The following is a 12,621-nucleotide window of genomic DNA, read 5'->3' on the forward strand; positions in this document are numbered from 1 at the left end:
ACTTGAGCAATTTGGTGCATCTCACCGAGCCTCCACCTTCTCTGTTAAAATGGAACATCTGCTCCCTCCTTTGCAAGATTGTCATTAGGATTCATGAGGTATTGGCAATAATGGGCCCTCCCATCCTTCCCATTGCTGTTGTTATTACTGTATTCATAGCTTTGCGTGCTTCATAGGTACCCTCTAGGGTCCTCTACGTACAACATACAACAGCTTCGCAATAGCCAGTGTTGGAGGCTCCAAGAACGAGGGTCCTGTGGCTATGTGGAGAGTACGCAGCAGAGCCAGGACTGCCACTCAGAGCTACTTCACCCTTGCTGCCGCCATTCGAACCCAGAGCTCCTGGCCCAAACGGTCTGGAATGTTCTGCACTGTGCTTCTAGAACAATGACTTGCCAGGCCAGCTCTGGGCTGGGGCTGTCTTGGCTCAGTCAGGAGGGCCTCTCCTCAGGCTTTCTCTCAGGACTCATGGCTTTGTTCCCGCTGGCCCAGGCGATAACCTCAGCATTTTTACTGGAGCCTGGGGCTAGGTTTTTAAACAAACTCGATGTAACTTGTGTACTCTGCAGTCCAAGCCGACACCCTCATAAACTATCCCTGCAGGTTATTAAATGATTAAAGATCTCATTTATGAAATGTCCATTTTCGAGCAGCCTGAGACAGACGCTCTCACGATTGCTCTGACCTGCTCTCTCTAGTGAGAGAGAGAGAGCAGAGTGTCCCTGACATTCTGGAAGCTAAGCCACAGATTCAGTGCAGCTCACTGAAGGCAAGACACTTAGGCTTAAGCTGTCTCCTGTGACCAGGCTCCAGGATTCAATATTTACATCTCCCTGGAGTTTCAGAAGGTCCTCTGGGGACATTTTTCTTGGCAAGACCTGGCGGTTTCCTCAGTCCCAGCTGTGAGTGAGAAGCCGTTTTTACCTTGAAGCTGTGTTCAGAGGGGAGTTCTATTGTGAGTCCCTCCCAGGTCCTTTTCTTGGTTGTCCTTGTACCATCCAGTAACTTCAGAGGGCCCCTCTTTGCCCAGCTGCATTTAGCTTTGGATTTCAGACAGTGGAGCCCCTCCTGCACAAGCTAAGATTGTTTCAGTGGAGCTCACACCCTGGCAGTTCACCCATGAGCCCAGCAGATAAGTTTCATGTGGCCTATGCAGTGTTTGTGAAATGTTTGAACAAGTTGCTGACATGTAGACATCAGGACATTTCTTTTTTTTTTTTTTTTTTTTTTTTTGAGATGGAGTTTCTCTCATGTTGCCCAGGCTGGAGTACAACGGCACAATCTCAGCTCACTGCAACCTCCGCCTCCCGGGTTCAAGCGATTCTCCTGCCTCAGCCTCCTGAGTAGCTGGGATTACAGGCACGCACCAGCACATTCACCTAATTTTTGTCTTTTTAGTAGAGATGGGGTTTCGCCATGTTGGTCAGGCTGGTCTTAAACTCCTGACCTCAGGTGATCCACCTGCCTCGGCCTCCCAAAGTGCTGGGATTACAGGCGTGAGCCACTGTGTCTGGCCAAAATCAGGACATTTCGTACAAGGATCTGAGTTCTGAGCCTGTCTTGACAAAAGGGAAGACTGCAGACGGCACCTTGCAGCAGTGGTGGCCACGGATGGAGGGACTGCCTCCCCAGGGTGTTTGCTGGCCAAGCACTTCACCCTCACCTGGCTCATCATAGCCGCTGTGGCCTGCTGCGGCTTTCCAAGGCTTTTCTCATCTGTAGGCAGCTGACGTGCTGTCCCCCGAGCCCAACCACAATCATCAGAGACTGGGCTCCCCCTGCAGCTCCTGCCCGCAGGGTCCCGACCTGGAGAGCTGACAGGCGAGGCTTGATGTGGCCACCTCAGTAAACCTCTGGCTCTCCTCCCTCCTGGAAGGCTGAAGCTGGGACTCAGTCTTTCCCAGCTCCTGTGCCTCTACACTGGGTGTGCTTTTATGGCTTTAATTTCAACAAGGGCTTCTTGATATCTTGTTTACGAAGCTGCCAAAGTGAAAAATTCCTGTATTATATGCGGCTCGAAGTCCTGCAGTTATCTCAGCTCCACAACACACAACATCATTATCCCGGCTGCCCGTTATCACTCAGTGCTGGTACGCCTGCAGGATCCTGGTCCACCGTGTTACAGCATCCCCGCCGCCAGCCTGCCTCCCCTCCAGTTCTACCAAGATCTTCAAACTGCAACAAGCGTCAGCCTCTTCTTGATAGATTAGATATCTCCCAGTGATGTTATGAGGCCTGGTAAATCTTTAAAAGTAACTTTTTTGATTTATTTAACCATCATATTTATCAAGCAAATAAAAAATGTCTCTTCTTGCCTGAGTGCTTGTAGGCGGTAGTGCCCATGCTGGAGAGGAAGGTTAGAGCCCTTGCAGGAGCCCAGGGTAGGTTAGAAGAGGCCCCAGTTCTCTGCCTGGGGACAGGGGAGGGGAGGACATGGAGGCAAGAGTGAGCCACTTGGGAAGCCACACACCTCCCGGGGCACCAGCCACACTTGAGTCAGTTGAACACAGCACACTGGCCGTGGTGCTATTCATGCATACTGCGGGGCCGCACATGCCTCCTGGAGGGTGCCGGGCCGGCAGTGCTGGGCGGGCATTGGCTCTCTGCCCACCAGCCCAGGTCTCGGTCTCTCTTATGCTGCACAGTGAGAAATACTGAGCAACATTGTCTTTAAAGCACTTTAGAAGTGGGGCACTTGAGGTCAGTCACTGTTGATCATGTTTTTTCTCCTTTAAAAGATCATTAAAATCCGTGCCCAGACGGAAGGAATCAACATCAGTGAGGAGGCACTGAACCACCTGGGGGAGATTGGCACCAAGACCACACTGAGGTGAGCCGGTACCCTGGGCCCGCCGGGGCCTCCCCAGCACAGCCAGGGCCCTTGCTGGGGTCATTCTGGACAATAAAGGCAGGTCCCTTCCTAGGGCACGGGACTCTATCCATCTGCTCTTCTTGGCATGATGGGTGCCAGGGCACTTGAGTTTCAAATGCAGAGGATCTATCTGATGGTTTTTAACAAGGCAGAGTAAGGGCGAAGTCCCCGTGTCCTGCAGCAGATGCTGTCCTCTGGTGGAGAGTGCTTTGACCCTGGGCCTTCTTGTGGCAGAGAAGATGCGCAGAACTAGAGAGCAGGGACCATGTGGCAGCTCATTAGCCAGGGCCCTGGCTCCTGTTTTCCCGGTTTTATTATGAGTCCTGGTAAATCTTTAACTTTTTTGATTTATTTAACCATCAAGCAACTAAAAAATGTCTGAGTGGTGGGTATGGAGAGCCAGGGAGGAGCGCAGACATAGACAGTTCTCCTAATTGTTCTTCAGCGGCTCAAAGGCAGGACCGGCAGAGCATGTCCCTTCACAGTGGCCTGACTCATTGTAAAATCATTGCTTCACAGTCCTCAGCCCTTCCCTACATCCCTTGAGTCAGTTCTTGCTCCTGAGGTTGAAGGCAGAAATGCAAGCTGTGAGGTTTGGATGAAGGGGTACTTTTTAAAACGGCAGAGTCTTCGTGCCTTTGGATGGGCATGTACTTCCAGCTGGCTGTGTTTTTGTTTCCCTGCCATGTTAAATATCCCTATCTGTCGGACACCTGTATACATCTAAGTTTGCAGTCCTTTTCCAGTAGCAGTGACGTTACTACAAATCCTATTGGAGGATTTGTAGACTGTACTAAAGATTTGGGGAATAGCACTTATGTCTTCTTGGTGGCTCCTGGCCCCTCTCTGATGGGATAATGACTGCAGCTCTCTGAGAAGTGACAACTTTGTCTCCCCTTTTCTGCATTCATATCAGCTGGCACAAGCCTAGCACTGGGCTCTGCTCCTGGTGCCAGTGCTGCCTACTGATTTGGGGGAAGGGGCTTTCTTCGGTGGCCCCAGTTTCACTCCAGCCCTGGCCCCTGTCCACTCTAGGTACTCAGTGCAGCTGCTGACCCCGGCCAACTTGCTTGCTAAAATCAACGGGAAGGACAGCATTGAGAAAGAGCATGTCGAAGAGATCAGTGAGCTTTTCTATGATGCCAAGTCCTCCGCCAAAATCCTGGCTGACCAGCAGGATAAGTACATGAAGTGAGATGGCTGAGGTTTTCAGCAGCAAGAGACTCCCCAGGTGTGCCTGGCCTGGGTCTGGCCTGTGGGCGCTTGCCCCTGGGCTTGGGGCTGCCGTCCCCACTCAGGCATGGTCTGCAGCGCTGTCAGTTCAGTGTGGAAAGCATTTCTTTTTAAGTTATCATAACTGTTCCTGTGGTTGCTTTGAAAGAACCCTTCCTTACCTGGTGTGTTTTCTTCATAGGTTATTTTGATTCTCTCTCTGTGTCTCTCTCTCTCTCTATCTATCTTAAGTTTTTAAAAAATAAACTTTGCAGAACAGTTTTAGATGTACAGAGTCATTGTGAACATACAATAGGGAGTTCCCATGTATCTTGTACCCAGTTTCCCTTCTTGTTAACATGTTACATCCGATAGCACATTTGTCACCGTGAATGACTGATACCGATGCATTGTTATACTGCATTCACATTTTCTCAGTTTTACCTAATGTCCTTTGTCTGTCCCAGGATCCCATCCAGGATAACCCATTACAACTAGTTGTCATGTCTCCTTAGATGCCTCTTGGCTGTGACATTTTCTTAGATTTTCCTTGTTCTTGATGACCCTGACAGTTTTGAGGAGGACTTATCAGGTATTCTGTAGAACATCCCTCAGTTGGGGTTTGTCTGATGCTTTTCTCATGAGTAGACTGGGATTGTGGGTTATGGAGAGGAAGACTACAGAGGTGAAATGTGGTTCTCATCACATCGTATCATGTGTGGTTCTCATCACATGCTAGCAACATGACTCATCGTTGATGGTGACCTTGACCCTTTGGATGAGGTCATGTTTGTTGGGTCTTCTCACTGTAAAGTTACTCTCTGCTGCCTTTCCATACTGAATTCTTTGGAAGGAAGTCACTATGTGCAGCCCACAGTTAAATGGCAGGGGTTATGCTCACCTCTAGAGAACTGAGTATTTACCAAAATTATTTGGGATTCTGCATGGAAGATTGTATACTTTAGTAGATTTATTTTGTTGCTCAAATTGAGCAAGCTTTGGCCAGTGAGAGCTCTTGTCAGTTGGCTCATGTGTCCCTCCGAAGTGTCCCTGTCTCTCTGGCTGCATCTCTGGGTTCACCCACTAAGCAGCAAGGGCAAGTGCAGCACTGGGCAGTGCACCTTACTGGAATGTGCCTTCCCAGTAGGATGAGGGCTGTGTTCTTGCCCTTGCCAGGCCTGTCCTTCCCTGCTGGCTCCGTGGTGCCTGAGGTGGGGCTGAGCACCCAGACGCTGTTCCCAGCACTTGCTCCTTGTGCTAGTTCAGACTGGATCTCCTTGCTGTTATGATATGGGAGACAGGGCTGACCGGGATGATCATCTTGATCCAGTGCTTTAGTCCAGACTAACTATGAGCTCCTTGTGGGGCAAGCAGCATTGTCCTTCCATTAGGGACAGTCCCCTGTAGTCATGTCAAGGGGACAGTGGGAGGGGGCGGAGATAATGCTGGGGATTCTATCTAGCCTGAGAGGCCCCAGCTGTCCCTGCTGCCAGAGTGAATCTTCTCCCTCGGCCTGGCCCCTGAGGAGACCCTGGCATGCACAGCAGTGGTGGTGGGACCCTTCATGAAGTCAGCTGTGCATGTGGCGCATGCCGGCTGCCAGTGTCCTCTGAGGCTGCGCTTGTCTTTAGCCTCCCCACTCGTGCCATGTTAGACAAACAGAAGAGAGATGCAGGAAGAGCTTATTGCACCAGGGACTGTGTTCACACTCTGCATTCCATGTTGCCTTCACAGTAGCCTGTGAGACTGGGATAGGTGTGTTAGCCCACTTCCAAGTCCACTTCCACAGAGGAGGAGGGGACAGTTCAGGTAAGTCCCTTGCCCAGCTAGTGAGAGATGGAACCAGGATTTGAAATCAGGCTGCTTGGAACCTGTGTTTCCTAATTCCTGGGGGCCATACTGCCTCCTTCTGTGTTGGCATTTAGCAGCAACTAGGAGCTGTCAAGATCTGACCTTTGTACCAGGCAGGTGAAGGAAGCGGGGTCCGGTGTGGGGAAGGTGACCCACCTAGAGGACCAGAACCAGGCCTCTGCCCTGGCTGGGCCTCTCACTTGGGCTCCAAGCCTTTCATGGTGTTTAAGGAGCAGGATGGAAGTGGCGCAGACAGCAGATCTCACAGCCGCGGGTGGGGACAGTCTTCTTCGGCTGCCCAAGGTACCAACATCCAGATCAGCCAGGTGAGGAGGGGACTGTGGTCTTGCTCTTCCTAGGCCACAGACCCCTGGTTCCTGCCCCTCAAATATCCTAGCTGAGGTGGTGCTCAGAGATATGGCCCAGTTCGCTGGTCTGTGCTCCAAAGTGAGGGAGATGGTTCTGGATAGGTAGGAAGGTGGGATTATTTTAATTTTCCTCCTGTTTTTTCCAGCAAGGCCTGTGATTATTACATTAATCTTCCAGGCGAAGTTTTTACGACTGATCCCTCGCCAACTATGAGAAGTTTCTCCATCCATTACTAAGAGGGAAACAGACCCTGGTGGGGAGGAAAATATTTGTTACATCTTATCAGGCTGACACACAATCTAACAACAATTACAGCAGCCTCATTTTTTGCACTATTTCAGCTCCAGTGTGAAAAATTGTTGTAATATTAAAGTGAGGCAGGGTGGGGGCTGGTCATCAGAAGTGGTTGAATATTCCAGGCTCTCAGCCCAGGCTCTCTTGGGTGCCACCCAGGGAGCTGATTGGGTGGCTGAGGAGAGGGAGGGAGGAATTTTCACATAAATCCCAGCGCCCTGTCTCCTGTGCTAATGGCCCCAGAGATACTTGCGAGACTGGGAAGGGCTCTTGAAAGACACGTCCCTGGCCCTGGCAGGGAAACCACCTTGTGTCCCACCTCATTTTCTCAGTGCAGACACCTTCTTACTGCCACGTGTCTTAGGGTTGCACCTGCCAGATTGATTGGTAGGATAGTTTGTTTTTTAGGACTCAATGAATCATGCTCTCACACCAGAGAGGGACTTCTTGGTTAGCAAACCTTTCTTAGCCATTTGTGTAATAAAATGGGGGTACAGAAGGGAGGTGGGGTTGCTCTCCCAGTCGACCTCTATCTCTCAGAAACTGTGGCCAGCCCTGGGCAGAGCAGCTGGGGTACCCCAATAAGGCCCTGCTCTGGAGGGCTGTGGGCAGAGGAGCAGTGGGAGGGGACCCAGGGGTTCTGGGGCTCAGCAGGGCATGGTATTGATTGCATTTTCCTCCTCTGTGTGGCCCTTGGTCCTAGCCCCATGAGTCTTTGGTTTCCTGGTGTGTGAGTGGGAAGTTCATATACCATAGACCCATGTGAGGACTTGGTGAAGTGACCCACATGCGGCTGTATCAGGTACCCAAGAGACTAAGCGGCAGTAAAGAGTTCCTGATCCCTGGCCCACTTGGAAAGAGGTCACAGTTTGTCAAACTGGAGCAAGCAGCCTGCTAGGCCCTGCCCCTCCCTATCGCAGACAGCTGGCACTTGGAAGGACCCTTAGGATCCCTCTGTGTTTGGAAAAAGCCCTGTAGCCCAGAGGGGCCAGCACTGGCTCAGGGCCACACAGCCCAAGAGCAGAGGGGGTAGCACGGGGCAACTGCCAGAAACAACGCACTGCTTCTCACTGGGGCCCTAGCATCCCATCCTGGGTGAGGCTCAGCTAGGGCTGAGGCAGCCGGGGGGGCGAAATGACCACCCCCTTGTCTCAGCCAGTGCTGGTGTTTGTCAGGTCAGACCTGCTCTCATTTGGTGTCCGGGAAAGAGGTCCCTCGGGAGGTAGAACAGTGTTCACCTCCTCCAACCGTGGTCATCCATTAATTCTCCACACAGAAGTTCCTCATGCTTCCTCCAGTGTGCGGCCACTCGCCTTCCATTTGTTCTGGGGAGAGCAAGCCATACGAGGATAGGGGGTGAGGGAGGCCTGGGCAGGGGGGCTGGGGAGCTTAGGGTGCAGGGCAGGCCACGCAGCAGGGCCCCGGAACGGTGAAGGGGTGGGCCGGCCACGGGGGCTGCCTGTCGTCCCCTGCTGCCCTGCCGCCCCTCCCGTCACTTGGCGGCAGGCACGGTGATTAATGGCCAGGCCGTGCCGGCCGGGCCGCCATCAGCGCGCGTCTCGGCGATGGATGCGGCTGTCAGGCCGGCCCGGCCCGCGCTGACCCCCGGGCAGGGGCCCGGCGCGATCAATGGGCGGCGCGCGGCGGGCGGCGGCTGGGCCGGCGCGATAAGATGGGCCGATGGGCGCCTGCCGATTGCCCGCTCCGTCACCCGCCGTCACCGTCACCGTCACGCCGCCAGCGCGCACATCAGCGCCGTCAGCGCCGCGTGATTAATGGGGACGCCGGCTGCTGTGGGGAGGGCGCGGGCATGCGGACCCCGCACCCAGAGGGACGTGGTGGGGTGTGGGGTGCGGGCTGGGACGCCGCACACGGCACGCTGCACTTAGACTGGAGCCGCGTGCGGGGAACGGGGGACACGGCGGGATGCGGGCTGCAGGTCTGGGGCACACGGCGCAGGTTTTCACGGGGCTGCGCGCTAGCGTGTGTATGTAGTGGGTGGAGTTCCCGGTGCCACCATAACACAAGGGCCTGAGTGACTTAGGCCTGAGGGGTGGGGGGAGGAGGGACCACACCTACTGTGGCCTCCCCACCGCGACCCCTGCCTGGCCTAGGCCTCAGCCACCAGGTCCACCAGCCTATTCGGTCTTTGCAAGCCTGCCCACTGTCCCAACCATCTTTGAGAACCCAGACTAGACTGTCAGGACCCCGACCAAAACCCTTCCACAGGTCCCATGGCTAAATCCCAGGTTCCCCACCCTCCCGGCAGGCCCGCAGGAATGCCGGCCCCGCCTCTCCACGCCGGCCGCCCCCCTGTGCTCCTTTAGCTGTCGTCGCAAGTGGTCCCGTCCCCCAGAGCTTCGTCCCTGGGTCGGGTCATGCTGTTGGGGACACCCTGAGCGCTCTCAGCGCACCGTTGGCCCTGCTCGCGCCCCACCGGGTGACGGGGGCAAGAGCCGGCTTCCCACCCCCCTCCTCCGCGCCAGAGGGCACAAATCCCCACTCGAAGCGACCCGCCTCTCAGGCACTGCCTCTCCAGAAGAGCGCCGGGCCGCCGTGACCCACTCGGGACTCGGGACTCTGGAGGGAGAGGCTCGCCCAACCCAAATACCCACATGCCGCCAGGGAGGAGCCGCGTGCCAGGTGTGCAAAGAGGGGGCCGGAGGGCTTCCCAAAGCCAGTTGTCGACAGGAGCGCAGCAGGGACAGCCGAGCGCGAGTGTGGGACTGGCCCGAAGCCCGAACTACCAAGGAGAGCGAGACGAGGGGAAGGGGGCGGGCCGGGCTGGGTGGACTGGGGCCTATCCCTTGGGCAGTGGGGATCTCAGGGCCAAGCGGCAGCGGAGGCAGGGCCAGCCACTCTCCCTTTTCCCCTCGAAAACCACAGCCTTCCAGGGCCGCGCGGCACCCCGCGGGAGCTTGCGAGGACACAGCGCCCCCGCGTGGGCGGACGCGCACAGAGTCGCGCCCGTGGCGTTTCGGGCTCAGGCTCCGCCCCCGCCGCGCTGCCCCGCATCGGGGCGTGGGCAGGCCTAGCCCAGGGATCCGAGATTCCAAGTCACACCCAGCATGACTTGGGAAGTCGTGACGAAAGTGCGCGACTTCCCAGCAAGCGAGGTTGAAGTCCCGGCAGGCAGGGAGGAAGGCGTGTGTCCCCACGTGCATGCGCGGAAGGAGCAGTGGGGGAAGGCTGAGTTGGGCTTTCAATTAAAAAAAGTGTACATACACTTAGTTTTTTGATGGAAAATTGCCAAAGGCGTGTACCGTGAGAAACCTCCCTCGACACCTGCCCCGTGCCTCCTGTTCCCTCGCTGGAAGCGCCTGCCCTTACACCGGTGTGTTCCTCTAGAGATGGCCAGGACCTGGGTGAGGCAGCACACACTCATAGGACCTTCCCAACACTCATTATGAAACATGTCACATGGAAAACTGCAAGAATTACAGGCGATCGCCTCTCAGCCTTTGGCTAAGATCAAGTGTAGTGTTCTTATCACTTTACTATCTGCTATCTGAGGACAGTATATTAAATGGATTTTTAGAGCACAGAGATGGAATAGGACCTTGCTCCTTCCACTCCGTGCATCCACCTGGTATTGCAGTACCTGCAGGAATAGTGCACCCACTTTGGGGGAATTAAAAAAAAAGGATTGCAGGTGAGCCCCCATATCCCTGTCGTCTAGGCACTGCCCATCCCCGTCTGCCTGCCAGTCAGTCTTGTCAGTCTTCTGTGCATTTCAAAGTGAGTTGCAGACACAACCACCTCTGTAAATAGTTAAGCATGTGTATAATTATCTAGAGTTCAGTACTTGATTATGGTTTTTTTAATTTTTTTTTTTTTTTTGAGACAGTTTCGCTCCTGTTGCCCAGGCTGGAGTGCAATGGCGCGATCTCAGCTCACTGCAACCACTGCCTCTTGGGCTCAAGTGATTCTCCTGCCTCAGCCTCCCATGTAGCTGGGATTACAACGCACGCCACCACGCCCAGCTAATTTTGTATTTTTAGTAGAGATGGGGTTTCTCCGTGTTGGCCAGGCTGGTCTTGAACTCCTGACCTCAGGTGATCCACCTGCTTTGGCCTCCCACAGTGCCAGAATTACAGGCATGAGCCACTGCGCCCGGCTGCTTATGGTTATTTATTTTTAAACGTTAAAAATACAGTGAAATGTACAAATCCTAAGTGGAGCACTCCATGAGTTCTGACTAATGAAACCCAAACCCCAGTGAAGGATATTACTATTGCCCAGAAAGTTCCTTGTGCCAATCTCTAACACACTAGAGGCAACCACTGTTAGCGTTTTTTTTGGTAATAGATTAGGTTTTCCTGCTCTAGAATTTCATGTAAATGGAGTCATACAACATGACTTGTTTCTTTCACTTAGCTTTTGAGCTTCCTGAATGTTGTGTGTATGGATATTTTGTTATTTTTTATTGCTGGGTAAAATGCCACCATGTGGATCCACCACATGTATCTGTTTGCCTGTTGATGGCCATCTAGGCTGTTCCCTATTTTTCAGCTATTATGAACTTTCTTGTACAAGTCTTTGTATAGGCTTGTATTTTCATCTTGGGTTTCAATACCCAGGAGTAGAATAGCTGGGTGTAGGGGTAAGTGTATGTCTAGTTTTATGGGAAATTGCTACACCTTTTCCTGATGTAGTCTATTAGTCGCTTCCCATCCCCCTTTTAAACACAAATAGTAGCATACACTATTGTTTCTTGCTTTCTGTATTTTTCCTTGACAGCATGTCTTGGAGATTCTTCTAACTCAACATATAAAGAATGTCCTCCTAGTTCCTTTCCACAGGGAGGAGCTGCTGTAATTTATTCAGCCCCCTCCGATGGGCATTTAGATGTTTCTAGCCTTATTGAGCTGTGCTTTGAAGGATGAACAGGAGCTTGTCAGGCAGACAGCAGAGGGAACAAGGCCCACAGGTTTGACAGACACTGCAGAACCCTTACTGCTGGGGCATGAGCTTTCGAGGAGAGGCACCTTCTGTTCCATTTCCCCATGAGGCTCAATAATGTTTGCTGAGTGGAAAGGAGTGGGTAATGTGGCCCTAGAAGGGATTGGGGCAGGGGAGTGAGGTGGGCATTACCACTTGGGGACACACCTGGCTCTCCAGAACCAGGCATTGGTGGGTGCTGAAGTTCAGGTTGGGGCTTTTGCTGACTCTCAGACGGTGCCACATGCCCATCCCCTGGCTCTCGTCAGGAATCTGTTGCTCTTCCCCAGGCCATGGGGCTCAGACTCCTCAGGAATGAGATGGGAGGCTCACCCCAGCCTTCCTGAGGATTTCATGCTGGCCTGGCTTCAGCAGGAGCAGGCTGGGGGCAGGGTATGGGGTGGGGCATCAGCAGGTCCAGGGACGTGGTGGTAAAGCAGCACCACAGAGGGAGCAGAGTGCCAGTTAAAGGGGGTGCTGCCCCTGAGCCAAGGGCAGCAAGGGGAAGCTCCGGGGGTGGGGCCTGTTTCCCTAGACCCCTCATTCCCTGCCCCAGCTAGGTCCCAGCAGAAGTACCTGCAGGCAGGACCAGCAGCCAGACAGGGACTTGGAGTAGGAAGTCAGCCTTAGGCTTTTTGTCCTGGCTCAGGAGCTAAGTGACTTTTGGCCACACTCTTATTTCCCTGGGCCTCAGTTTCTTCACCTGTAAAATGGACAGACTTCTTTCCTCCTGGGCCTCTAGTGGGGTGAAGTGAGAGCACATGTAGGAAGTGGCTGGGACAGTGCCTGCCCCAAGGGAAAAAGAAGAGTAAGCCTTACCCCCCACCACTGTGCATTAGTTCCCTGTGCACGAGGAGGAGCCAGATGGAGAGACACCAGGGCCTGCCATCTCGAAGCATGCGTGGCTGCTGGAATGTGGGCTCCGTTTGCTCTCAGGCGAGAGGGGCCACGGCCACAGGTGCAGCCAAATACCTGAGGCACGAGAGATGGCCTACTGCTCCCCTGGGGCAGCGAGTTTTCTAACATATCTATATTGGCAAGCACCCTGCCTGCCTCAGCAATTCACAGCACCTGGCTGGTCT

At 53.8% G+C, this 12,621-nt stretch overlaps 1 protein-coding gene and 1 pseudogene across 1 annotated transcript in view; both read left to right on the plus strand.

Annotated features, from left to right (window-relative positions):
* RUVBL1 (RuvB like AAA ATPase 1) overlaps nucleotides 1–4,366 on the plus strand; it is a 42,881-nt gene extending 38,515 nt beyond the window's left edge. The window contains exons 10-11 of the mRNA XM_032149876.2: nucleotides 2,739–2,830; nucleotides 3,908–4,366. Coding sequence (XP_032005767.1) covers nucleotides 2,739–2,830; nucleotides 3,908–4,067 — 252 coding nt within the window. The 3' untranslated portion in view covers nucleotides 4,068–4,366. The remainder of the gene's footprint in view (nucleotides 1–2,738; nucleotides 2,831–3,907) is intronic.
* Nucleotides 4,367–10,044: 5,678 nt separating this feature from the next.
* On the plus strand, nucleotides 10,045–10,221 carry LOC116467741 (U2 spliceosomal RNA; annotated as a pseudogene).
* The last annotated feature ends 2,400 nt before the right edge of the window (nucleotides 10,222–12,621 follow it).

The sequence above is a fragment of the Hylobates moloch genome, unplaced genomic scaffold (genome assembly GCF_009828535.3).
Source record: "Hylobates moloch isolate HMO894 unplaced genomic scaffold, HMol_V3 SCAFFOLD_4, whole genome shotgun sequence".
NCBI lineage: Eukaryota > Metazoa > Chordata > Mammalia > Primates > Hylobatidae > Hylobates > Hylobates moloch.